Raw genomic sequence first — 27,175 nt, 5'->3', positions numbered from 1 at the left:
CATGGAGAAACATGATAGCAGTTTTCAAAACTATCTGGAAGTCTGTCATGCAGAAGACAGACCAGAGCTATTAAGAGTTGTTCCAGAAGACAAGGTGAGAAATAATCAGCTACAAGCAGATAGATTCTAATGGACACCAGGAAATGTTCAACAGTGAAACAGAATGCCTTGAGAAGTGGTGGACTTTCCTTTGCTGGGGATACTAAAAAAAACAGCAACTGATGGTCCTTTTGTCAGGGTTGTGTAGTAGTAGATTACTGAACTGGGCAGAACTTTGGACTTTAAGATCCTTTCTAACTCTTATCTTCTATGATTGCATAATTCAATTTTTAATTTAACAAAGGTTCTTTCCTCTTGTCCCCTATCTGTATTTAGAAGAGAAAGGAATATTTTTATTTTTAATAATTTTCAAATAATTTCAAAAATAAAATTATTTTACATGACATCTATGATTTGCACTAACAAGTTTCCATGATATGGCTATTTTGGAGCTTCCATTTTAGATTTTATATATTTCCAAATTCAGGTGCCACGAATATGTGTAGACAGTTTTCAGTAGTCATAATAAGAGGGCCAGAATAAGACGACTAAAGGGCCACATATAGCCCTAACTACACTAGTGTTCCATTAAAAAAAAATGCTGTCAACAGTGCTTCAAATATTTCCTTACAAGGGACAAACGTTTGTTACCTGCCAGCCAATTTTTCTCTAGATACAACCTCCTTTTTGGTGTTCCAGCTGTGGAGCTGATCAGTTTATCTCCTATCCTATCATGTGCAGTGTTGTATAATACAATTACTTTGGATCAGAGAGGCTATTGTTTCCAGCATTACTGAGAATGAACCCTATTAAAAGGCTGGGAGACTATCTGGTCACGTTAATCAGGCCAGTAAAAGGGCACTACCTGCAAGATTTATGGTCATTTTAAGAACACTTTTACAGAAGGAACCTTAAAAATGGTTTCCCAGCAATACAATTAAATTGTTTGCTCTCCAGCTAATAAAGAGAATAGCAGACACCAGATAGCAAAACACGCCTGAGGCTGTTAGGTTTCATCAGATAAGGAAAGCTGGTCATGCTGCATGTTCAATAGTGAATTCTGACAAAAGTGATAGTCCTCATGTAGATAGCTGCCACTTGCAAGTAAGGTGTCGCCTTACAGATTTAAGGTCCCCAAATGAAAATATCTTATACCTAGGGTACATACTGTATAAAGAGAATTTTTTGAGAACTTACTAGCAAACCAGTTCATTTTCCTTTTTCTGAACTTTTCCTCAAAGCTTGATTTTGATTAATGCTGGTGACATTATATTTACAGTGAGGATATATGGCAAAGCATTACTAGAAGATATTCTACAATTGTGGTAAATGTTTTTATTTGCTGGAAATGTTTTAACAGCTAGACTATTTTAAACTATAGAGGCCAATGTGTTTGAAGCTGTGTTGATGTCTCAGTTCCTGATCAAAGCTTTCCTTTCTTCATTCTTGTAATGCAGCATCCTTCCAGTGGAGGGCAATGTACACCTTGAGGAACTTGAGGCAGAAGTTGCATATGTAAAGTTAGCTTCAATATGAGCTTAACTCCTGGTGATTTGCACAATACATCCAAGCAATTTTCAGAGCATCAGTGCAGAATGTCTGTTAGTGCTTTTTTTCCAGGACAGCTTTTTAAACTTTCCAAACAGCTTAGCTGTTTTTCTTCTCCCTTTTCTCCTCCTCCTCCTCCTCCAAATATATCAGGTAAATATAACTCACTTCTCTCTTTAACACATACTCATGCATAAATGTGCACCTCCTTTGATTATTGAAACTAAAATTTGCATAAAAGCATCAACCAAATGTTGCTTGATTGTAGGAAGTTGGAGTCATAGGTGGAAACCTTCTATATTGATACTTACAAGATGTCCTTACGTGAATCAGTGACCCTGTTTTCAGAGCATCTTTAACCCAATCAGCATTAAATCAAACTAACTGTACTACCATTTAGCGGTCATTTGGATATTTTGTAATAGCCATGTAGCATAATAAAAAGAAATCAGCATGAGTGACATTTGAAGATTATGGCTTGTACAGTATGTTCTTTAGATCTTGCTATAAGCTACTTGAACTGGTTCTAATTAGTTTCTTTTCAAGACTTGATTCAAAGAGATAGAAGTATTCACACAATCAGTTAATGGGTGAACAGAAGTCATTGATTCCCAGAGGAAGGGCTTGGATTGCCAGCCTTGAATTGTAAATGCAAAAAAGATTTCTTTCAACATAGCAGCACCAATAGCTGCCTTTATACCCAGCCATCATAATTAGGTCAAATGGAATTAGGAGATGGGGCTCCTTAAAGTGTTTTTATCTGTGTGAATATAATCAATACTTTCTGGAACTTGGTTTCCTAATCCCCTCTTCAGAACAGGAGAAAGGGAACTGTGGCTCCTCCTGATACTATGCTACAATTCCTATCTCCCCTGACCCCTGGCCACAGTGAGTGGAGCTGATGGGATTTGGAATCAAACAATATCTAGATGACTACCACAGTTTGATTCTCTAGACAGTTTGAAGAATGTATCCAATACACTGTAATTTACACTAAACCCCTGACAATCTGTAATGCAGAAGTTCACAGTAGATCAGAGGGCACTAAGTGGACTCTCCGTGGGCATTAAGGAGTCATCTTGATGCCAGAGCTAACAATTCAAAATAAGTTCATTGTAAAACATAGGCCATATGAAGTATCCTTGAGCTAACCAGCAGAAATGAAAATCTTTCAGGAATATAAATAATTATCACAAGTATTCTTCTATAGGAATATCTTGCCATGTCCCATAAATCCTGTATCTTTTAAGAGTCTTTCTTCCAATCCTTATCTGAAACTAGGGGGCAAAAATTAGACTGCACATAATCATGAAGTTGCAGTGTGATTTTAAATATACCTAACTAAAGTAAATGTAAAGTCTCTTTCAAGTCAAGCTTGACTCTTCAAAACTTCATAGACATGTCTTGGAAACAATATAGTAGTGGTTTGCCAGTCTTCTTTCACACAGTGGAAAGAAAGCTCTACCTCTATAGCGACACACACTGAAACATGTTATCCATCTTTTCAAATAAGGTTTGATGAACAAATCAAATTAACCCCGAGGAGCACTAAAGAAGGAAGATTGGTAACTTTTGCACAAACTCCTTTTTGATTAAGTAAAAGCTTCCTCTTGTCATGACACATTTTACACAAATAGTTCAGTATCTCAAAACACAAATATGTTCTGCCTGCACTAATGTATAATACTTATCCTACTAGAAACAGAAATCTGTATATATCTGATGGAGAGCTCTGCTGTAGCCTTTTCTATGTACACACTTCTACAAAAACAAACCTGTACCTCTGTTTATAAAAATGCTACAGGATAATTGGCTCCAGCTGTTGTTGGTCATTAAAAACTGCTGTAAAGCATTTTATCCATAAAACATACTAGAATGCATTGGAAAAAAACATGCTACAGAAATGCATCACAGTGACATCATTATCATTATTCTCCTTTATTATCATTTGTCAATTTGAAAAAGGAGCCGGGAGTCACAAGTTACGCTAATTGGCACATTTGCTTTATTTTATTAAACAAACTGGGCTTGTATTCTCATTCTGTGTTTTTCCTTTTTCTCTTTTTTGCTTTGTTTGTTGTGTCTCCTATAGTTCATTCCATCATCACATTGAAACGGGGAGAAAATAAAAGTGTTTTGTTCTTTTTTTTTTTCCTCTCTCTTAATTCACTCAATAGGTTTGGACTCCTCAGAGGAACATAACATTGCACACACACTTGGAACAGAGAAAAGGGGGGGGCAGGAGAGAGAGAAAGAGAGCACTCGTGGTGGGCAGACAAACACACACGCGCAGATCAAACAATTCTGATACAGTGCAAGAATTTTCCCAAAATGATTGAATCATCATTACCAAAAAACTCGCCATAACAACACCAAGAAACAAAATGTTTAAGCCACACTGTTTGACTGGGATTTTTCCTGCTTTTTTTTTCTTTAAATGTTTGCCACACAGAGAGAAAAGGGGTGGACGGGGCAGAAAGGGACAAGGAGGACAGACAGATTCACAGGGGAAAGTGGGAGGAGTAAGATTCGAACCAGGGAGGGAGGGAAGATACAGGAAAAAGGAGGGGGGAAGGGCCAGAGGAAGCCATTTCTTAATGTTCAGGCATTTTCTTGGTCCGCCTTGCTCTCGTCTTCTTTCATGTCTTCCTGCAGGGCACTTTCAGAAGGTTTGGTTTCTTCTACAGCATCTAAGAAGTACAAATATATAACCGTCAGGAAATGTATGAGTTGAATTTGGTAGTTTTGTCATTGAAAAAAGTGGAATGGCAGGGGTGCAAAAGAAACTCTGTCCAGGGGCTGCACATAGTCTACCAGCATCACTTTTGTGATCACAGCATCCCTAAAGTGGGTCTTTAGGCAGACTGTGGGTCTTTTTTTGCACGTTGGGTGAGTGAAGAGAGGGTTTGATGGACAAAATGGGTACATTTAAGCTTGGTCATGGTTAAGGTACCATTTCACAGCTTAGAAAGCTTAAAATCATTCTCAAAACGATCTCTACAGTACTTACTTTCAGAATGCAGTCCTTGACATCCCATGTAAAATGATACAACTCTGAAACTAATGGAATCTGTTGACCACCATTATTCTGTGGAATGCTGGAACCCTCAAATTTTCATCACTGGCATTTAAGTGCCATTTTACCTTGTTTGATTGGCTCTTTTTTCTGTACAAAGAGCCACATTTCTGTAGCAATTATTGCTTGCAGAGAAATTACCTTACATTTCTTTCTACCAGTTATCAATATGATGGAAGAGAACAAGTGTTTAGAAAAGGTGCAACTCCCAGATAGGATTGTACAGAATTCTACTCAGATCCCTGTACAGATGCTTCCAGTCAGTGTTGATAATGCTGGGCTAGATGGACCAATCGAGTATCTCAGATAAATTGAATTCTGATATTTTCTTTCATGTTTATGTATTTTGTAGAAGACAATGAAACCAGGATCATTTTTATATTAAATTAATTATACTGAGTAATATTAAAGTTTAAGGGAATGAGAGGCTAGCCTTTTCAGTTAACCAGAAAAATTAAGCAATTGGCATTTCAATTTTCTAGAGAAAATACTGTATAGGAAAAATAAGGGGAAAAATAACCTGGAAAATATATTCTGACTTAGAATAATCTAGTCTGAAGAGCTTGATAAAATGAAATTAAATTGGGAACAAATCTTTGAACTAAGGGACTATTTTGCATTTATTCCACTTAACTGTTCAGCTAAAATATCTTAAATTCTTTAGGAAGTCCATTTGGAGCACTTACTCAGTTTTGGAAGTTTTACTACAGTTTTACTAAATTTAGACTCCCTAAATGTTACTTCGGAAATAACAGAAAATGACACTGGCCTATAAAAACTATTGCAAATTATGACCCACCATAGACATCCCCCAAATATCTGTTCTGTCATTGCTGAATATAGAATTTTGGATCAATTTAGAACTGTGTCTGACCCTTCTGTGAATGCATTACAAGGAATTTTCTTGTTGTATTTTGTTTTTTACTAGTTTCCCCTCTAAATATCTCAGCAAACTACATTTATTTTTAATAATCATTTCTGCCTATTTGTTTCTAGTTGTAGAGACGTCTATACTTATAGCATTATCAAAACTGTATTAAGCACAGTATAAGTAAAGTTCCACACAGCTTTCATGCTTTCAAGTACATGAAATCTAAGGGTGACTTCCAAATGTTCATCATGTAATTCTCTGTATGGAGAGGAGCTTAGGTAGGTATAGACTAGCACAGCTTCTTGAGAATGTCTACTTCTTGAGCACTATATGGTTCTTTTGAAAGGCAAGGATATGGTAGACAAGCATTTATCAGTAAGTGAATCAGAGATAGAATATAGATTTGGGTGTTTGAAAACCAAGACGGGCAATTTTATTTCAAGAAAGGGCAGCAATCTCAACTGACTTCAACTGCATTACATGTTAATGGCTTGTAGGCTCTGCTCCAAGTGCTTCTACCACCTTACACTGCTGAAATTAGGTTGAATGGATTTCCGGGTAAAAGACAGTCTCTTGGGATCAGCCCAGCTCTTCCTGACTTGCTTGGATTAATTAAATTGGAGTAGACAACAACACACTGCCTTTGTTATATTTCCTTTCTTTCTTTTTGAAGGCTGGTGGCTTTTGGCTTTGGCTTTACAGTTGTGGCGTCTTTAGAATGATTAAACATAATGGCACTACATAAAAATAAATAAATATAATACAAAATCAATAGAAATAAATAAAAAAATCATTTGTAGCTCTGTGGATTATGTATAATAGGAAGGTTTGTCTTGGAAGATTTGTTCATAACAGTTTTCACATTTACAGCTGACATCATTCATTCAGAAGCGACTATGGCAATTCCTTTAACATTCAGCATCAACTAATTGATTGGTATGTGTCTCCCTTGACCTTTGTTCAGACTATCAAGAAAGCAGGCCATTGTCTCAAACTCACTTTCCTGTATCTGCACTTAGAATCCGCACTTATTTTCTAAAGAAAATCTGTTGATCAGCAGTTTACCAGGCAAGCATCCTTTAAAGATGGGTTGCATTTGGCTATTAGTAGTTAAAAAAGTGTTTTGCATTAGATAGATAGGCCTGTTAGTCCCATTGGAAAAAGAAAGCAGGCCTATTATTTATTCATTTAAATGTGTATTTCTCCCTCAGACAGAATACAGTACATGTTCTTGCAATGACTAATATATGTGAAACATTAATATCCGTATAACAACACTTTTTAAGTAGAACAATCATAATTTAATAATGTATTAAACCTTAATAAAATGTATTAAAATGTATTGAACTTGTATATGCCATTGCAATTTAGCCAAATCATTTCTTAGAGGGATGTTTTAAAAAAATTCCATAGCAAAACCTGCTTTGCACATTCTTATGGTTCTTCCTCTAAGAAAGAGGTGATTTTGGAGTGCCTGAATATTCTCTCAGCAATGTTTTTGTGCTTATTTTTTTAATGGGAGGAGGCAGAAGATGCTACCCTGGAGGTGTTTTCTGTTACCCATCCTTCCATTAATCTGAAGTCCTCCTGGCTTATTGCACTTTCCAATCAGAAAAATAACTCCTCCAGTAGGAGGAATTTCCCCATAATGTCTTATGGAAAAACACACTGTTTTCTTACTTGTTCGATATAATTAGGATTCCAGAATATCTTTGCACGTCCTGCATAATGGGAAACATGGCCTTTAAGCTGTACAACAAGAGTAATCATGGAATTGATAAAAGAAGAAAATGTGGTGTGAATGCATGGGAATAATGTTAGATTAATACTAATACAGATAATCTGGTGGAAAATGTGCAAACTGTTTTGTTGAAGTGAGAGAACATTTCAACATGTCATGATGGAAGTAGAACAAGTGTAATGGATGACAAACAGACCTGAAACTGTAGTAGATTTGTACAACTGACAAAACTGTTGGAAGAGAATTTTTCTGTTCACACAAAAGACCTGTGTAGACATCACTGGAAAACTAATTTTATTTATTTATGGCTTGTACCATTTTATTTGGAGCAACACTATTATTCGTCTTTGGAAGTCAGCATTGCAGAGGATGTTGGGGACATTTTCCCATTGGGAGAAACTGCTAACTCACCCTACCTTCTAAATTAAAGGGAACAATTATTCCCTCTCCTTTCTCCCAACTATTGGGAAAAGTTCCCACTTGTAAAAATGCTGACATGTTGTTCTTTCACCATCATAGCTTATAAGAGGTTTGTAATGCAACAGAGGAATGGTGGCTCTCCATTTGTGATGAACGCCATGCACTGTTTTTTGATTGCTGGATATTTGCTTTTGCATACCAGATTTGAAAAACAAAACAAAACCCACAATCAAATCTGTTTGATTTTTCATGATGATGCAGAAGGCAGTTATTGGCCACCAGGTGTTAACTTTTTTCTTTCCAAGTCTAAAGTTAAAACAAAAACCAGGGGGACAGTTTACACTAAGAAAAATATTTCTTATTATTCCATATCTTACAAAGAGCGCAACCAGAATTCAGTTATAGATTGCACACAGATGCGTTATCACTTTCCATTACAAAATTCCAAATAGCACAACAAAGTGAAAATACTTTAAAGGAGGTGCTTCAGAGGGTGAAGAAGTATGCAAGAAGCACTTTTTAAAAAAAATATTAAAACAGCAATGTCTTTTTTCCAAGGGCATGCAGATGTTTCAGAGGTCGTTCCTGCTATTTCTACATGTACATGATTTTCATTTCCAAAATACTGGCATAACCAGACCACACAGCTTTTAAAAGCAAGCCCTGGCCAGTCAGAAAACCCAGCTGACTTTTTCCATGAAAAGATGAGGAAACTTACATGGGTTAGCAATCTTTCCAACTTCATAGGCATGCCTCAAGTGTTAAGTCAGGCATATAAGCACATGTATGAATATTAGGGCTGTGCAAAGCATTTAAAGAGAGGTTTCACAAAGCATATTAGCATGAGTTAAGTATCTCTCCTTAAAGTGTTATGTCTGTAAATGCATGGACAACCAGGGACAGACAGCCTTTAAAGAATCTGTGCAAACATTCCATAGATGCTTTAATGTTAGGAGGAAAGAGGCTTTGCTTACACCAACATGCTTTGTCAAGCAGCTTGTCTTAATGCTTTGCATACTCCCTTAATGCACATACTCGCATACACACTGACAAACCTCTCAACCCCCGCTTTCCTGGTGAACGAATCTTCTGTCCCATACAGCTGACCTTTCTCACAATCACTGCATCCCTGCTCCATCAAGAGTGGAAAGTGTCATTCTTTCCCAATGTCTCAAACTAGTTATCCATTGTGACTACATTAGCAGTGAGAATGAAATAAACCTGGGTAGGGTCACAGGAAATAAGGAGGCTCCAACATTCCTGTTGAAGATTACTGCTTCCCCATTACATGCAATACTTTAGGAATAATCTGTTCTCCAGTACCCAGTTAATGACTATTGCCCAGCTGTTGACCAATTGTCCTCAGACCTTTACAGGCTGATGTAAGAACATTGAGGAGGATGTTGACTAGATGATCTCTAAACAATCTTCTGACTCCACCTGACAGAAAAGCAATATATACACAAATACAAGCTTAACAAAAGCAATTAGCTCAATAATATTGCTTGAAAATTGCAAAATAAATGCAAAGGTGTTGGAGTGCTTGTTTCTCAGATGCATAACACTTTATGACTGATCTTAATTGTAAGCATCAACATCGTTTTTTAGGGAAGATGCACACACCCCCAACTTAAAAATTGTTCTGTAGTAAACTTATTTTCTTCAATCTAATGAAAACACAAATGAGGACAGGGACCTTTTTTGTACTATCCTGATAGATGCTTGATGCTTTCTAACCCATTTACACCTTCTCCAAAACCCATCCAAGCAACCACGTCCCTGCTTCCTTAATGTGAACAGTTGAGTGGTTTGTCTGGGATTCTTTCCCTTTTCACTTTCCTCTTACAAAACCTGTGGAATGGAACTCCATACACGTACATGTGTAGTAAACAGAGAGGAGAGAGATGGCAATGCAGGACATGTGCTTTTGTATGTAAAGGGTCGTGAAGGGAAAGCACAATGAGAGCTACTTTGCCAGCCATTTTTGCCTGTGTCTAGACACCAGCTGCCTGGTTGCCATGGAAATCCTCCAACTTTGGCTGATGAGCAGAAGCAGTAATGCCTCTCCAGAGACATCACTCAAAGGGGGTGGGGGGTGGAAGAAGAAAGAGAGAGAGAGAAAGATGCTGTTTATGAATATAGTGCCTCACCCCTGTTATAACAACATTCAGTTTCTGGGAACATGGGAATGGTAGCCTCACCCATTTGCTTCCAAAGCCACTTGCACTACAGACAGAAGCCTGACAGTTGAACAAAATATTGGAGAAATGCTTCACTGCTCATTTCTGAATCTTTCCTGCCCCCTCCCATCTCTGAGTGCTCATTCACCAGTACCATCAAGCTTCTTCCATCAGCAGACACCTTAATTGTACTGAAAGAAACACCCACGGGAGATGGAAATGGCAGACTGTCAGGTGCATTTAGTGCTATTCGGAGGGAAGTCTCTCCCTGATGAATGCCAGTCTCTCCCTCTCCATTTGCTCACCAGTTCTGGAGAAAAATAACACCTCCCTCCCCACTCAGTAACTGTGGTGCTGTCATCTTGAAAGCAAATTTCATCAACACTCTTGTTTTAGTTCACTCAGCAGGTAGGTGAAAGCATGCAAATGCAATGGGATGGAGTGAGATGCGCAGCAGCATAAGAAGAGCAGTATTTCAGGTTAGATGCCAAAACACAATTTGTTATTCTCATAAATTAAGAATCAGGATATAAAAACCCTATAAGAATGTAAGAAGAGACTTGCTGGATTAAGCCAGTGGTCTGTCTAGCCCAGCATTCTGTGTCACAGTAGCCAACCAGTGCCAACATTGTAGAAGTTCACAAACATGGGCAGGAGAATGGTAGACTACTTTTACTATTGTCTGACAGCAGTCAGTATTTATGATATGCTGCATCTGGTTGAGAGGTAAGAAACAGCCACTGAAAACTTGATCCTGCATGACTTTGTCCAGTCCTCTCAAAGCAATACCAGATTATACCAAATTCCACATTTTAATTGTACTCTGTAGGAGGGACCATCCAGCCCATCCTTCTCCTCAGCCTAACCACATACCGGTATATTTCAAACCCACTAACACACTGAGACAGAGGCTTGTACACCCTAAAGATCCAACACCGAAACGTAAGAGGAGCAACATAGTATATGCAATCCAGTGCAGTGAGAGTGTTCTGAGCTCTACATTGGGGAAACCAAACAGCCTTTACACAAGAGGATGGCCCAACACAGGAGGAACACCACCACAGGACCAGAATCAGCAGTTTACCTTCATCTAAAAGAAAAAGGACACTCATCTGAGGACAACAATGTTCACATTTTGGACAGAGAAGAAAGGTGGTTTGAGAAAGGGGTTAAAGAATCCATTCATGCTAAAGTGGAAAATCCTTCCCTCAATAGAGGTGGAGGCCTCAGACACAACTTGTCCCCCATTTTTCATGCTACTCTTTCATCAGTCCCCAGGAAGATTAAGACCACCAGGAAGGCCACTTTTAACAATCCACTTGGGGATGAACAGATGTCTTAGGAGTAAGACATTCCAAAGACAATCCACACCTCCATGGCACAATTAACAGCCATTCAGGTGTAGGGACAATGCAGCCACCCTGGAAGACATATATGGGGTCCCCTCACCAACCTTTGCCCAGACTGAAGAAGCTGCTTGGACAAGCAGCGAAATGTTTCTACCAAAAAAGAAGGAAATCCAGTTGCCATGATTCAACCTACAGACAATCCCACCTGGATGACTGAGAATCTTCATTGACATATTCAGATTGAAACTGCTTTGTGAGCACTGGGGGGTGGAGATTCTGTGGGGGGTGGAAGTGAAGGACTGCTAGGAACAGCCATAGCTATACCCACAAATACTGCATTATTGCTGGCCCAGCATTTGCTGCCTGAGAGAGCCACAACATTTCGCCTAGTGGTAGGGCTGGCCCCATAATTGAGTCATTGATCAGTAGATGTAATTGTGGATGATGTCTCTAACATATTTATGTATCAGCATGGAAGAAAATGCAATTAAACTTGCACTCCAAGTACATATGTAGAAATAACTCCTCCCCAGAAGACAAACACATTTAATATCCATTTAAATATTCACTGAAACAGGTAACCAGAAAGAATAAATTCAAAATTGTAGTGTCACAGTCTGAAAAACAAATTACTTTTTGCCCATTATTGTAAATTACACTATTTTGGAAATGTATGATTTCATTCAAAACAAAACTCACAAATGGTCAGAATCATTTAAGGTTATGGTCAGACTGGGTTTTGAAATGCTGTATCTGACAGATATACCAAAGCATATATATGCTAGGTATATTAAAACATTTCCGTCATGTTCAAAGTTTCACTTTTAAAATTATTCAGAACAAAACTCTGGAACAAGGAGGAGGGGGAGGAGGAGGAGGAGGATTTGACAATAGCAGGAAGATTATTTTCTGGAAGTCCCAACACATTTTAATCACATCGCTTCTGCAGGAGAACAAATGTCAAAAGAGCAAGTTTTATTCTTCAAGCATGCAGATTCTAGTCAGAACAAGGTCATTCTTCAGAATTTGAAAGAATCACCTGAATAATGCCCTTTTGGGAGAGATATGTGGTATACCACCTAGAAGGAAAAATCACAAAGGAGATTAAAATTATGCCAAAATGGCTTCTGATTCAAAATAGCTTTTCCATCAGGCATGCCTTGATGCATAGAGATGTGATGGGTTATACACTCCTAATCATGCATTCTTCTAATAGAAGCACCTGCGGGATATTCCTACCAAGTCTGGTTCTGATTTTATCAAAACCACAGCTGTGAACTGTTTTTCACAGCATGACTATATAGGCCTAGATATGTTTCCAGCTGTGGGATGACATCTGGCAGCTGGCAAAATAATGCAGCTTGTATGAGTGCTTGAAAAGCTATTTCTACCACATGTGGTTGCTTCATAGAGATTTTTATTTTCTAGCCTTTTGGAGTGATTATTTTGAAATTCTTGATTGGTTTGAAAACTATAAGGACTTGAGATAACTTGGAGGCACTGAGATTCTTATTAATCAGATGCAGCACTGTTCTCTTTCCACACATTTGAATAAAACTTTAATTTGCCAATATGAATAATACTAGATACAGAATGAATAGGCATCCAAAGTTAGGTGTGGGGGAATTTTTCCTGCCCAGCTCTTCAATGAATGGGCCTTCTTCAGTGATGGTCCTCAGTTAACAAAAACCCTTTCTAGACAGCTCAGCCTATTTCCATTTTTCTTAAAGCACTAGACCTCACAGCCTTTTCAAGCCTTTGTACTATTGCCAGTTAATATCTTAAAGTGATCTTTACCTCCATTAAAGCTTTGAGATCTCTTGATAATAATTTATTGTTATCCCACTACTGGTTTCTAATGAATTTCTGGTGCTGTTTTCAGTGTTGATTTTATCAAAGTGGATTTTATAGAAATATTATATTTTATCTATATGTAAGCTATATAAGACAACTACATATAAGGCAACTAATGCTATATAAGGCAACTACATATAAAGCAACTAATGCATAATAAAAGAATAAATAATAAAATTTAACACTGTCTTATCAATAGTTTACTTAACGTATTTGTCAGATAACTTTTCTGGAATTTCTGTGACAGTGGAAAAAGCTGTTGGGGCTTCCAAATAATGCTTCCAATTGTAGTCTTTCATAATTCTATGTAGTCATCTGTGTGTTTGTGGACACACTTTTTATTAGAATTTAGAATCCTAACTGCAAGATATCTATCTATCTATCTATCTATCTATCTATCTATCTATCTATCTATCTATCTATCTATCTATCTATCTATCATATTTGTCACCACCTATCTCCTCCTGCCAGAGGGACAAAATAATAAATAAAACAATAAATATACAATACAATTACAATATATAAAAATACAGTAGCTACAGTAGCTACTGCAGAGAAGGCCTGCCTCCTGGACCCTGCCAGACGGAATTCTCTTACCAACAGGGCCCGCAACATGCCCTCTCTACATGATTGGGTAGGACAGGTTGATATAAGGAGAAGATGTGGTCCCTCAGGTAACCTGGCCTTATGCCATGTAGGGCTTTAAAGGTGGTAATGAACACCTTGAATTGGACCCAGAAGCAGACTGGTACCCAATGCAGCTTGAGTAGTAGCAGTGTTAGATGCGCCATTCTAGGGGCACCAAAAATAGCCCACGTGGCTGCATTGTGGACCAGCTGTAGCTTCCAGATACTCTTCAAGGGTAGCCCCATGTAGAGCGCACTGCAATAATCTATATGGGAGATAACATGGGCATGACTGGCTGTTCGAAGGGCTTCCTGATCCAGGAAAGGACATATCTGTTGCACAACATGAAGTTGTGCAAAGGGTCTCCTGGCCACGGCTGCCACCTGCTCTTCGAGCAGGAGCTGTGAGTGCAGGAGGACCTCCAGATTATGCACCAGTTCTGACTGGGGCAATGCAACCCCATCCAGAACCAAAGATGACAATGTCCCAGATACAGAAGAGCCATTAACCCATAGCCACTCCGTCTTACCAGGGTTCAGCTGAAGCCTGTTGTTCCCCATCCAGACCCCTACAGACCCCAGGCACCGAGAGAGGGCAGTCACAGCATCACTGTTTCTATATTGCTATAGAAACTGGAAGAGATAGGTTTCATCACAAGTCCAAAATAATATTGTTCCGTAACAAGGAAAAATGACATGCTGGGATAGATGATAAAATGATTTTTTTCCCTTTTTTTTCCTAATATTTTTACCAGACTGAGTAAGGGTCCTTTAATGATATTAAGGTATCATTTTGTCACTGTCTGTAATAAAGGGAGCAAAGGGAATGATGGCAACTAAAAATTTCAGTGTAATTGTTATAACAACCTCCTGATGCTCAAACCTAAGGCTAAAATCAATGGATTATTTCTGAGCTTCCCATCTGCCTTGCTGACAAATGACCTACTTGGAAACAAATTCAGCTGTGTTAAGAGCACAGAATAAAATATATCAATGATCAGAACAATATTTATACCCAAGCCATATGGGTGTAAACTACATAAACCTAATGGGACTGATTTCAAAGTAAACTGTTTTTAGCCTGCAATCCTATGTATGCCTAACTGCCAGCTCCATTCAACACAGGTATGCATAATTTTGCTCTATAAAATAAAATTATGAAATAAACAAACTAAAAAGAGCAATAAAAAGAAGGGAAAGGTATATATTGTAGCAGCAAAACAGCAATAAATATTTTTAAAACCATTGTTTCTTACAGTTTTTATAATGTAGGTTTTTGCGTGATGCCTGAAAGCCTTAGATGTTGAGACCGGAGTGAGATCCTTGAGAAGAGTATTACATAAGTAGCATCATTCTTGAAAAGGGCCTGCTCCTAGTGGTGGCTCAACTCAATAAACAGAACTGCATGTTACCCTGAATCACACATATAGTGCAGAACAGGTATGCACATACAGAAGATCTCCAGGTATTGAGACTTTAAAAGCTAAGAACTAGTACTTTAAATTGAAAATAAATAAATAGGTAACCAATGCAAGTGGATCAAAAGTTGGAGAAATGTGTCATATTGGATCAGTCCCTGCCAGCAAATTGGCAGTGGCATTTGGCACCAATTGATATGTGAGGTGAAGGGTCCCCTGTGCAAGCACTGAGTCATGTCTGACCCTTTGAGGAGATGCCACTTTCGCAACATTTTCTTGGCAGACTATAGCGAGGTGGTTTGCCATTGCCTTCCCCAGTTGTCACCAATTGATATGCCCAGTTGTTATTTCAATCATAAGATGTGATATGATGAAATAGGGTTAGATAAGAAATTTTACCACTCTATTTATAGACACTGTGACATACCTCTCACTAGCTTGAACAGTTCTATGGGTAAACACTGGTCTAATGAATTGGATATAGGAAACTATGATTATCATCATGGATATGTCCTAAGGTAGATTCTTGCCTATGCTTTATCACAACTTTTCTTCCATTGTTATTTTATTATTCCTCTTTCTTACAGCTCCCATCCCAATTGCTTAGGGATCTGACCTCCACTGAGTAAAAGAAAGTTCTTAGGAGACATGTCTTAATTATGCAAATCATCCTTGTATTCCAAGAATGAGTATTATATCATTGGAACTGCCAGTTATATCAGCATAATATGATATATGAAGGGAGATTAAAAAATGATCAGTTTTTCAGACAACAACATTCCTATAGATTCTCTACACATGACCCCCTTCTTCATCTATGTAGAATTGACCCCAAAATTAATGTAAATGTGTAAAACATATGAATATAATACAAGATGTAAATATTATGTATTTGACTTATATAATCTCAATAGAACTGTAGAATTATTGTAACCAAATTAGTGAATTGAAAAGAAATTATTTAGTTAAGGTATACAATTGTATTATTTAGAGAGTTGGAATTCCATTTCCTTTCTTTTAAACCTCTTCTTCTCTTTCTTCTTTCTCCTTTCCTTTTTTCTTTCTCTTGTTTTTGCATTTTATGTTTATTGTTGATTTGTCATTTTATGTTTGTATTATTTGTGTAAATAATAAAGACTATTTAAAATAAAAGATTCTCTACACATGCAGAATTATCCAAAATATCAAGAGGAATGTGTTATGGTTTCTAATATGCTATACAGGGGTAAGCTTTTCTAACTGATAGAGAACTCTGGTAAGACAGGCATTCTGATACCAGTATACATATGACTGTTTCCCCTTCAGACTTTAACTAAACTAAGGCTACAAAGCAGAACTATTTGGAAATTCATGTTAAGAGACAAGATTGAGGGAGGTGAAGTGGGGACTTCTAAAGAACACCACAGAAGCTATTGTTCTGAATTACAAATGCCACATAAACTGATTTTACAATATTACTTGGGGTTGGGGATATATGAAATGCAGTGTTGTGTAGTGATCCAGATTCAAGTCATAGAGGTCACTTTACGCATAGAGGTCAATGGGTAAATTTGAGGCAGCCATTTTCTCTTGGCCCAATCCATGTCACAGCAATATGATGAGAAAAAAATTACATACACCTTGTTGAGTTCTCAATAAAGGCAGGACACTGAGTATGCTGTAAAAATAAATAACATTTGTGTTCGCTTTGATTCCCTTACATTAAAAACATAAGGTTGAGAAAAACAAATGGAATAGATTTTATTTTTTGGGAACTCAATCCTTCTACATGCAGAACAATATTTTGCAATATTGTAAATGCTTACATTTAATAGATATAGAATGCATTTTCTTCTCATAATATGTACTATTTGCCCACCTAATCCTCTAAAGCCTGTACCTAACTTATTGACAGAATACCCGATTTTTGTTTTTGTAACAGATATGTACCCTAAAAGCCAAGAATGATGGGAACAATGACCCAGAATCCCAGAATAAATAAGTCTGTTTGTGTTTGTGAGAGTCTGGAAAATAAAGTAGTCTGTAATATCTAATGGGGCAATTGCATGGCTGAGGATTTTACCAATCACATACTGCAGGTATTCCTAATTTTTGTTGCTCTGAGATCTATCACTAAGGCCCAATTCAGAGCTTTCTTAGGGATACTACATATGACTACAAAGCATTAAGAATTCTCATTACAGGCAAGTTTTGGAGTTTTTTACATACATTCTCTTTAATGCCAGTGAAACCAAAGACCCAGCTGAGAATAGAGAGGGGCACTGAAATGGACATTCTAAGTCTCTCAGAGTCATAAAAAGGCTTTAAGATGTCTTGGAAAGTGTTTAGGCTGGCATGCATAAAGGAGAACCTTTTATTGAATGGTGACCTCACATTAAGGAACACTTGTCCGCCTGATATTCAGTAGGTTCCATCATTAGAAATAATTATTTCTGTTTTTTCATAATTTTATAACTATTCCTGGGCACTTATTATTCTTATGGGACTGTATTATGGGATGACTTGCTACGAACTGGATATTGTTTTAATGTTATCACTATTGTCATTAATCTCCTTTAAAATGGATCTAAGTCTATCATAATAAAGAAAACAAACACTTTTAGAATCTGAGTGACATTTCTTAGAAATCTATATCCTAGTTCGTGCAGACAAAAGAGAATTTCCATCCCTGTTCATGTTAGAATTGTTCGCCAACCACAAAGCAGTTTTCACCGCACAGTCTTCCACAATGTTTCAATTGTCTACTGAATGGGTGGGGCTTCAGTCACAATGTTGCAGCCACCAACCTGACTTTTTTGATAACAACTTGCAGGCATCTCTAACTGAATCCACACATTAAAAAAAGAAAAGAAAAAGTGCTATTGCTATCCTCTCATTATAAAAGCCTAGTCTTTTCATCTTAGGACCACATTAAAAGTTCTGTGTTTGTTTTTTTAAAATTCCTGATAACTCCTAATTCTGTCATTTTTCATCAGTTTTGGCTCTAACACTATCATTCTCCCACATAACAACACAGTCATTTTGGCAAACCACAATGCAATGGGTGTCTCTACTTAAGAAACTCAGTTTTCCAAAAGGTGAGCTTGGTAAAACATCATGTCACCTAAAATGTCAATCAAAAGCAATTTGACAAGAAATGACAGAGAAATATCTTCTGATTTTAAAAACAATATGAGGTGACAGTTCTCCCTAGTTAGTTCCTATCATAAAAAATGAGCAGGACAACCCAATTCAGTGATCCACATAACTCTATTCTTGTGAGAGGTAATAGCTTAATGAAAGGAGGAGCATAGGTCAATGACAGAACACACAGATGTTCCTAGATTCAATCTTCAACACCTCCAAGGAAAGTTTTCATTAAGTCAAATAACAACAACTACAAAATAATGAATGAAATATAGCACAAATTAATCTTTCAAGGTTATATAATTGTTGACAAACCACATAAAATTAATGAACAATTAACTATAGTGTCATGCGCTGCCTACCTCTGAATAATTCTCAGACACTGGTTCTGTGGAACAGGCTCTGATTTATTCACAGCGTAGATGCAGTTTGGAAAAAAAGCTGAGAGTGACAGGAGCGCGCCGGTGCGGGGTTTAAATACCCTGCGCCGGTCAGCGCCCCCTCACTCGCGGTTACGTCACCCCCCTTTGTCCATCAAGTTGTCCTGCCGGTAGGTGAGGGGTTGCGAGGCCCCGCTGGCGTTCCGGGATCGCCCATCATCGGTTTCTCTATTCCTCCGGTGATTGCTGTCAGCTGGGCGATCTCCGTTGCGTTAGCGCTAACAGCTTGGGTGTGCCTCGCGATCCGTTTAGCCATTGTTTCTTGACCTTCAGTCTTTGTGAGTTGATGGCTACTTATCTTGAGCCCCTTCCCCTGTTTCCTTTCTATTGTCATGTGTGCCATTGCGCTGATGTCTTCAGCTCAACGGCACTCATGACATATAGAAAAACATACAGCGTAAAATTTAAAGAAAAAGAAAACAAGAAAATGCCTAGAAATTTATATCATAAATGAAAATACTCAAAAAGATGGTTCTAAAGTCTAGTTCCTACCCCATTTATCAAGATCGTCTGTCTGCTACTGAAAATCAATTATACTTTTTAAAAAATGCCTAATTATGACCCTTTATACATAAGGAAAAAGAAAATTATTCATTTTATAAGCATTGATTGTTCTAAATTCATGTTGAAATCTTGTGAATTTAAGAACAAAATCTGAAAATAATAGAATAATCCCAGACATATGAGTTAATGTTTCAGTTCCTGAACTGAAGCATAACAATCATTATTTACATTTTCTAAGGCATCCAATATACCCAAAACAGTATTTTTCAATTGTATTAAGCCATACTTTAAGTTCAAAAAAGATTAGATTCATAGTATATATGTCATGTTCACTGTTTCAATGTGCACTGTACATCGTAACGTTTCACATGCCATAGCGCTGATGCGCGTTTCTGTTTGGGAGGGAGCTGCTGTGAAACCTTGTGCCAAGCTCTGTATCTATGTTCATTTCAATGGAATGTGTTTGGGTTATGTGCTCTGCTCAAGGACTTTTCCTGCGGACCATCAGAAGCTGTTAGGAGCACCTGGGATTGTGAGCCTGGGAAGATTTTACGGGGGGAGGGATCTCATTTGCACCGAGGGTTTTTAGTTTGCATTTGGTGCGCTTTTATCATTCTCAGCTTTCTTTGTGATCCTGCATACTATTCTTTAATAAATCAGATACCTTTATGAACCTGTTCATGAGTCTGATGGTGTTTTAGGATAGGCAATCATTACATAAAGCTGAGAATCAAAATAAAAGTTATACCGTTAGCTCCTACCAAGAAAAATTCTTGTGAGGAAAATAGTTAACAATGGCCGAGCCAACGGGTAAGAGCGAAGAACTGAACCTCACCCCGTAACCCTCGGGTTTCAGGCAGGATCCAAGTTCCAGCCCTGCGGTGGAGGAGTCTGACGATGGGAGAGAACCAGAGCCACCATCACTCAACAAATCACCCGCAGTTTTGATTGCCTGGGAGGCAGTGAGAGACTTGCATCGGTTCCCGCTGACCCCAGATGTAGAGTTTACCACGGTGTCAACGGGGAGACAGCCTAACACGCGGGGGGGGGGGAGGAATCTCAAACCCCTGAAAGGCTAAGAGTGGTAGAGGCAAAATTAGAATCGATGGAGTACATGCTAAGAACCTTGTATCTAGCATGGGGGGGGGGGGCAGCTGAGGCGCGAAGGAGATTCCAGCTCCACGCAATCATCCCCCATCCCCCCACCCGGACCGCCGGCGGAGCGGGGACGATAGCCCCGGGATGAATCCCAACCCCACAGAGTTCAACCACCAGTGCCCCCACCCCATGGAGGGAGAAATACGGTAACCGGGGCCACAACCACTCAAGCGGCAGATGATTCAGCTCCAACAGGAGTAGGGGTGAAAGACTTTTCCATCAAGTTTGATGGGGATCCAACCAGATTATCTTTCTTCCTCACTAACGCTAAAAGTTACATGAAGCAGTTTGGACCATGCTTCCCTTCTGAAGAGGCTAAAATAACCGCCATTGCCACCAAGTTGAAGGGACGAGCAGCTGACTGGTATGTGCAATTAAGTGAGGCTGACTCCCCTGAGCTTCAGCACTTTGAAGACTTCTTGGGGGCGTTAAAGCTGCATTTTGAGGATCCTCTAGCCAGGGCAAGAGCTAAAAAGGCGTTGAAGGATCTTACCCAGGGGCAACTGTCTGTAGCTGATTACGCCCTGGAATTTAGGGCTTTAGCTGGGAAAATTCCTGACTGGTCACAGTCAACCTTAATAGAACAGTTTAAAGAGGGGCTCAACCGGGATATCCTGCGGTGGGCATTGGGTAGAGACAACCCAGAAACATTGCACGAATGGGTCTGGCTGGCTGGCAAGGCTGAGCATGCCCAGCAGATCTTCATGCAAGCCACACGACCTGAAAAACAACCAGCCACCATGAGGGGACCCCGAAGTACTGTGACTGCTGCCCGGCCAGGCTATAGAGCCTGGGAAGAGGAGAGAGATCGGCGCTATGCGAGGGGTCAGTGCCTCCAATGCAGAAAGGAAGGGCATCGAGCAACTGATTGCCCAAAAGCCAAGACTACAGCGCAAGTGGGCAAGCTGCTGGCCAAATCGCCACCCCACTCGCGGAGGATGACAGCAGCCAAGGGGGCAGCCAATGCTGAGGAAGTATTCTACTTTTCGGGAGAGGCTGAAGGAGCCGGCGGGAAACACCAACCACCTGCCATGAAGGGCGCCTGCGGGCAGGTGGAGGGGGATGGGCGCGAGGATGCTATGGTGAGTGCTGACACTTCAGCAGTAAAAGTGAAATTGGGTTCCCGCACAAAGACTACAATAGTCTGGGCTTTGGCTGACTCTGGGTGCTCCAGGTGTGATTCACCCTGATCTGGTGGCTGCTTTGGACCTGCCTAGCTATCTCCTCCAGCAGCCTCTAATCTTTACACAGTTAGATGGTTCAACGGTGGGGGGGGGGGCAGCAACCCATTTCACTGGAACTGTCGCGATGCAAATGGGCAGCCACCGTGAGACTTTAAAATTTGTAGTGGCAGCTGTTGGCAATCCCCTGGTAATTCTGGGGATTCCCTGGTTGACCTATCGAAGCCCATATATAAACTGGGAACACAGAACTCTGACTTTTAAGGATGGGTTTTACCAAGCCCCTACAGCGGAGAGAGCTTCCTGTGTGGGGGGTTGGAAGGGCTGCAATTGCCATGCTGCACCTTAGTTTGGCACATTTAGAAGGCTTGCCCGATCGATACCAAGCCTTTGCAGATGTCTTTGGGGAAATGGAAGCAGATCAGCTACCCGCCCCCCCATTGGAAAACTGACTGTGCAATAGAGTTGGTTCCCAACGCTCAATTGCCCAAGCCGAAAATTTATCCAATGACTCAGAAAGAGCTTGAGGCATTGCGGGACTTTATTGACAAAAAATCTGTCAAGGGGGTTTATTGAACCTGCAAATTCCCCAGTTGGGGCCCCTGTGCTTTTCCAGGAAAAGAAGGATGGCACGCTTAGACTTTGTACGGACTATCAGGGGTTAAATTCTGTCTCGGTCTGCAACAAATATCCTCTGCCTCTAATGAAAGGCATGTTAGCCCATTTGTCCAAGGGCAAGATTTTTTCCAAGCTCGACCTTCGTGAAGCCTATTTTCGCATCCGCATACGAGAGGGAGACGAATAGAAAACTGCTTTCAATTGCCCATTGGGTTCATTTCAGTACAAAGTCCTCCCTTTTGGGTTAGCAGGGGCGCCCGGGGTCTTCATGCAATTGATTAATGAAGTGTTACATGATCATTTGTTTAAAGGGGTCCTGGTTTATTTAGACTATGTTCTCATTTACACTGAAACCAAGGAGGAACACGAACGCCTCCTCAAACAGATGTTAAGCAAGCTTAGAGATGCCAAACTGTATGCCAAGCTTTCCAAATGTGAATTTCACAAAACCCAACTTGACTATCTAGGCTATAGGGTATCTGACAAAGGCATTGAGATGGACCCTGAAAAAATTCAGGCGATTTTAAGTTGGGAACACCCCCACACCCGGAGGCAATTACAAAGTTTTTTAGGGTTCAGTAATTACTATCAGCAGTTTATCCAGGGATTTGCTGAGATTGCTTTGCCCCTTACTGACTTACTACGTACCAAGGGTCTGGGAGAGACACGCAAGGTGAAAAATCCTGGGGCAGTGCTGAATGCCAAGCAGCATTCCAAAAGTTAAAAACCCTTTTCACTGCTAAGCCAATTTTACAGCACCCCGATCCTGACTGCCCCTTTGTTGTCCAGGTGGATGCTTCTGACTTCTCAATTGGGGCTATATTGTTACAGAAAGCTTCAGAAAATCACTTAAAGCCCTGCGCTTATCTGTCCAGAAAGTTTTCTGAAACGGAACGCGGGTGGCATGTTTGGGAAAAAGAGCCTTTTGCTGTAAAAGCTGCTTTCGAAGCATGGCGTCACCTCCTAGAAGGTGCTAAATGCCCTTTCGAGGTTTGGACTGATCACAGGAATTTGGAAGCCCTCCGCACCCCCTGGCGTCTCAGTCCTAAACAAATTCGCTAGGCTCAATTTTTCAGTCGCTTTGATTTCCAGTTAAAATTTATTCCAGGAAAGAAAAACTTTCTAGCCGATGCTTTGTCACGTTTGCCTCAGGACTCTGACCACGTGACAGATATAGTTGGGACTGTTCTCACTGAACCACAACTGGGCTTGGTTGCCGTCACCCGGAGCCAGACCCATGCGCAGGCAACCCCGCCCCCAGCCCCGTCTGGGAGATGGAAAATGCAAGTTCCTTGTAAGTTACAAAAAGACTTTCTCCAGGCACTAAAATCTGACACTTGGTTGCTAGCTAATAGAGACAATGTTTCTTTTGAAAACGGTCTGGCATGGGCGGAGCACCACCTTTATGTGCCTGAAACTTTGAGGGCTGATGTTCTGCAGCATTCCCATGATGACAAACTTGCTGGACACTTTGGTTTTGTCAAAACCTTGCATCTGGTTCGCCGTCAATTTTGGTGGCCGACCTTAAGGCGTGACGTGAAAGACTACGTTGCTTCCTGTCCTGTTTGTGCCATGTCAAAGCGAAAAGGAGGGAAACCACAGGGGCTTCTGCAGCGAGTGGCCAGCCCATCCCTGGAAGGAGATTTCTATGGATTTTATTGTGGACCTGCCTCCCAGTCAGAAGAAAACTGTCATTTGGGTTGTAAAGGATTTTTTTTCCAAACAAGCCCATTTCATTCCATGTGCATCCATCCCACCGGCCCCTCAATTGGCTTGCCTCTTTCTAATCCACATCTACCGTCTTCACGGTAGCCCCAGCGACCGCGGGACAGAGTTTACTTCCCAGGTTTGGAAATCATTTTTAAAATTGATTGGCACCAAACAGGCGTTGTCCACATCGTCGCATCCTGAGACTGACGGATCTACGGAGGTTTTGAACTCTACCCTTGAACAATTCCTTAGAGCATACATAAATTACCATCAGGACAATTGGGTTGACTTGTTGCCCTTTGCTGAGGTGGCTTACAACAACGCTGTCCATCAGAGCACTGGGCAGACCCCTTTTCGTGTGGTTTCTGGGCACGACTTTGTTCCCATCCCTGAGCTGCCACAAACACCTCCCCAATCTTGTTCTGCCTCTGACTGGGCTGTTCAGCTGGCTGACTCCTGGCCAGTGATTCAGCAAGCTTTGGCTGATGCCCAGGCTGCTTACAAGTTCCAAGCCGATAAACGCCATTCTGTGCAACATGATTTCAAAATTGGGGATCAGGTTTATCTTTCTACCAAATTCATAAAGTCCCCACAGCCCTCGAAAAAGCTTGCTCCCAAGTTCATTGGTCCTTTCCCTATTGTTGGTCTTATCAATCCGGTTACTGTTAAGTTGGACTTGCCTCACAATTTGAAACGCTTGCACCCTGTTTTCTATTGCAGCCTACTCAAGCTTGTTCACCAATCTTCCCACTGGCATCCCCAACCTCCTCCTCCTGCTCCGATCATGATTGATGGGCAACAACACTTTGAAGTCAAGGAGGTTGTTGATTCTCGCAAGCTTCGAGGCACCCTCCAGTACCTGATCTGCTGGAAACACTTTCCTCATCCTGAATGGGTGCCTGCTTGCCACGTTAATGCTCCTGCTTTAGTTAACCATTTCCACTTAGCTAACCCTTTGAAGCCTTCAGCTTAGACTTTTCTTTCTTTTGGGGGGGCAGTATGTCATGTTTACTGTTTCAATGTGCACTGTACATCATAACGTTTCACATACCATGGCGCCGACGCGCGTTTCTGTTTGGGAGGGAGCTGCTGTGAAACCTTGGACCAAGTTCTCTATCTATGTTCATTACAATGGAATGTGTTTGGGTTATGTCAAGGACGTTTCCCGCGGACCATCAGAAGCCGTTAGGAGCACCTGGGATTGTGAGCCTGGGCAGATTCTACGGGGGGAGGGATCTCATTTGCAGCGAGGGTTTTTAGTTTGCATTTGGCGCGCTTTCTCCATTCTCAGCTTTCTTTGTGATTCTGCATACTATTCTTTAATAAATCAGATACCTTTATGAACCTGTTCATGAGTCTGATGGTGTTTTAGGATAGGCAATCATTACAATGTAAAACAACGTTATTGATTGGTTTAACCTGCATGCAACTCGTTAAACTATATTGAGTAGTGGATGGGGCCAGTAGAAGCCCAAATTGAATTGTTTTTTATTTTCATTTCATTAAAATAATTAATATGATTATTTATACATATTTCATAATTTTCCTTTTTGTCCCACTGAAAATTACAGTTCAGTAGCAACTTTTAGAAATCTCTTGGGGCCACTCTCAAGCTTTTTGCAATTACATGCAGCCCTGAGGTTTCAAGCTATGTACCTCTGGAGTAAATAATAACAATTCCATCTATTTTATTCAAGTTCATATATAGACAAGTCACTGCTTTAACAGCCTCAGCAAACTTTGCCAATAGTTTTAATAAAAATATAATTTCAGAGGCAACAATGGCATAAGGATTAAAGAGTATAAATACTGTGGAGTCCGTGGAGTATAAATCACCTTGGAGTCCTTGGAATATAAAGGTCCTTGGAGTATAAATAACATATGCTTAAATTGAATAAACTGACAGGAAGTACACTGAGATTAAATAACTCAGTTTTAAGTTCTACAACAGTTTTTAAAATGGTTAAAACATAGCAAACCTGTAGAAGAAAACTGGTAGTGAAAGGTCCCCTGTGCAAGCACCGAGTCATGTCTGACCCTTTGGGGGGACGCCGCTTTCACGACGTTTTCTTGGCAGACTATAGCAGGGTGGTTTTCCATTGCCTTCTACAGCTAAGAAAATTACAGCTCAAGAGCATCTGAGGTTGGTGACGGATGCCAGAAATAACAACAAAAGGCATTCAAAAGAAAAGAAAAGCATCAGTATCAATGAAGATGGCAAAATGCTAGCAGGTAACGAAGACAAGGAAGAGCCTGCTTAACTTCTGCTTTTTTTCCACCAGGGATTTGTGAAGAGCACAATGAAAGGGGAGGAATGAAGTTTCTGGCTGATTGAAATATGATCAAAACATATCTATTTACTCTGAATGAGTTTCCATGTCCAGGCCCACATGCAATGTATCTTGTAGCACTGAAGAAACTTGCTGTTGGTCTGACAGGTCCATCAACTTGCTGGGTCCTGCGTTCAACATTTGTATTAATGATCAGAATTAATAAGTAGTGAATGAGGAAAAACTTGAAGGTCTTGAAAGAATTAAGGGAAAAATTAAACTTGGTCTGATCAAATATAATCTAACTAGCCAATCTACACACCAAGCTGTCTTTGTTCTGCCTTCTCTCTCTTGGGAACAGCAGAGCATCTCTTCCTGGCTGCCTCAAAGCCAGGTAATCCTTGGGATCTGGAACTGGAGTTCTAGAAAATAGATTAGAATCTGGGAACTAGTAGAAACTAAATGCAAATTAGAATTTTGATTTGTCTGATCTGTTTTATGGAAAATGATTTCAGTTATGGAGCCTTTGCTATCCTATGTCCTTTTTCACTCTCACTTTGTTCTGTATATGCCTGTGTATGTATATTCCTAGATAGAAGAGCAGCCACTTAGTTAAATCTTCTTACAATCATTTATTACTTTCTTTTACTTGTCATTATCCCTTTGGTTTTCAATTCCCATTAGTAATTTTGATTTATGTAATGAAGACTTGCATTTCTTACTGAAATAATTTCTCTCATTCTGGAGGATTTTAACTTTAGCACACATTCCCCCATTCAGTTGGGCTGAAAAAAAAGAAAGGGAAGCCGATGGAGATTTGTCACTTCCCTCCTGCTCAGTAAACCAGTGCAAAGAGAGAATTTATCTGGAATAAAGTGGACTGTGACAGCTTTTCATAAATAGGATAGCCCTGGGGGTTGTGGGAGAGTGAGGAGCGTTGTGGGTGGAGTATCTAAACACAGCCTTGAGGAGACCAGAAGACAGTTTACCACACAGCCTTGTGCCTGTGTACTCAATCACAGAAGAAGTAGAGTGAATCCTATAAA

The 27,175-nt window shown here is 40.0% G+C and overlaps 1 protein-coding gene across 1 annotated transcript in view; it reads right to left on the bottom strand.

Annotated features, from left to right (window-relative positions):
* Positions 1 to 3,569: 3,569 nt before the first annotated feature.
* GAP43 (growth associated protein 43) overlaps positions 3,570 to 27,175 on the bottom strand; it is an 87,347-nt gene continuing 63,741 nt past the window's right edge. Inside the window, exon 3 of the mRNA XM_063305679.1 lies at positions 3,570 to 4,277. Coding sequence (XP_063161749.1) covers positions 4,189 to 4,277 — 89 coding nt within the window. The 3' untranslated portion in view covers positions 3,570 to 4,188. The remainder of the gene's footprint in view (positions 4,278 to 27,175) is intronic.

Source organism: Candoia aspera, chromosome 5 (genome assembly GCF_035149785.1).
Source record: "Candoia aspera isolate rCanAsp1 chromosome 5, rCanAsp1.hap2, whole genome shotgun sequence".
Classification (NCBI taxonomy): Eukaryota; Metazoa; Chordata; class Lepidosauria; order Squamata; family Boidae; genus Candoia; species Candoia aspera.
Note: the sequence above shows the minus strand (reverse complement) of the source record. Positions and strands in the feature narration are given on the sequence as shown.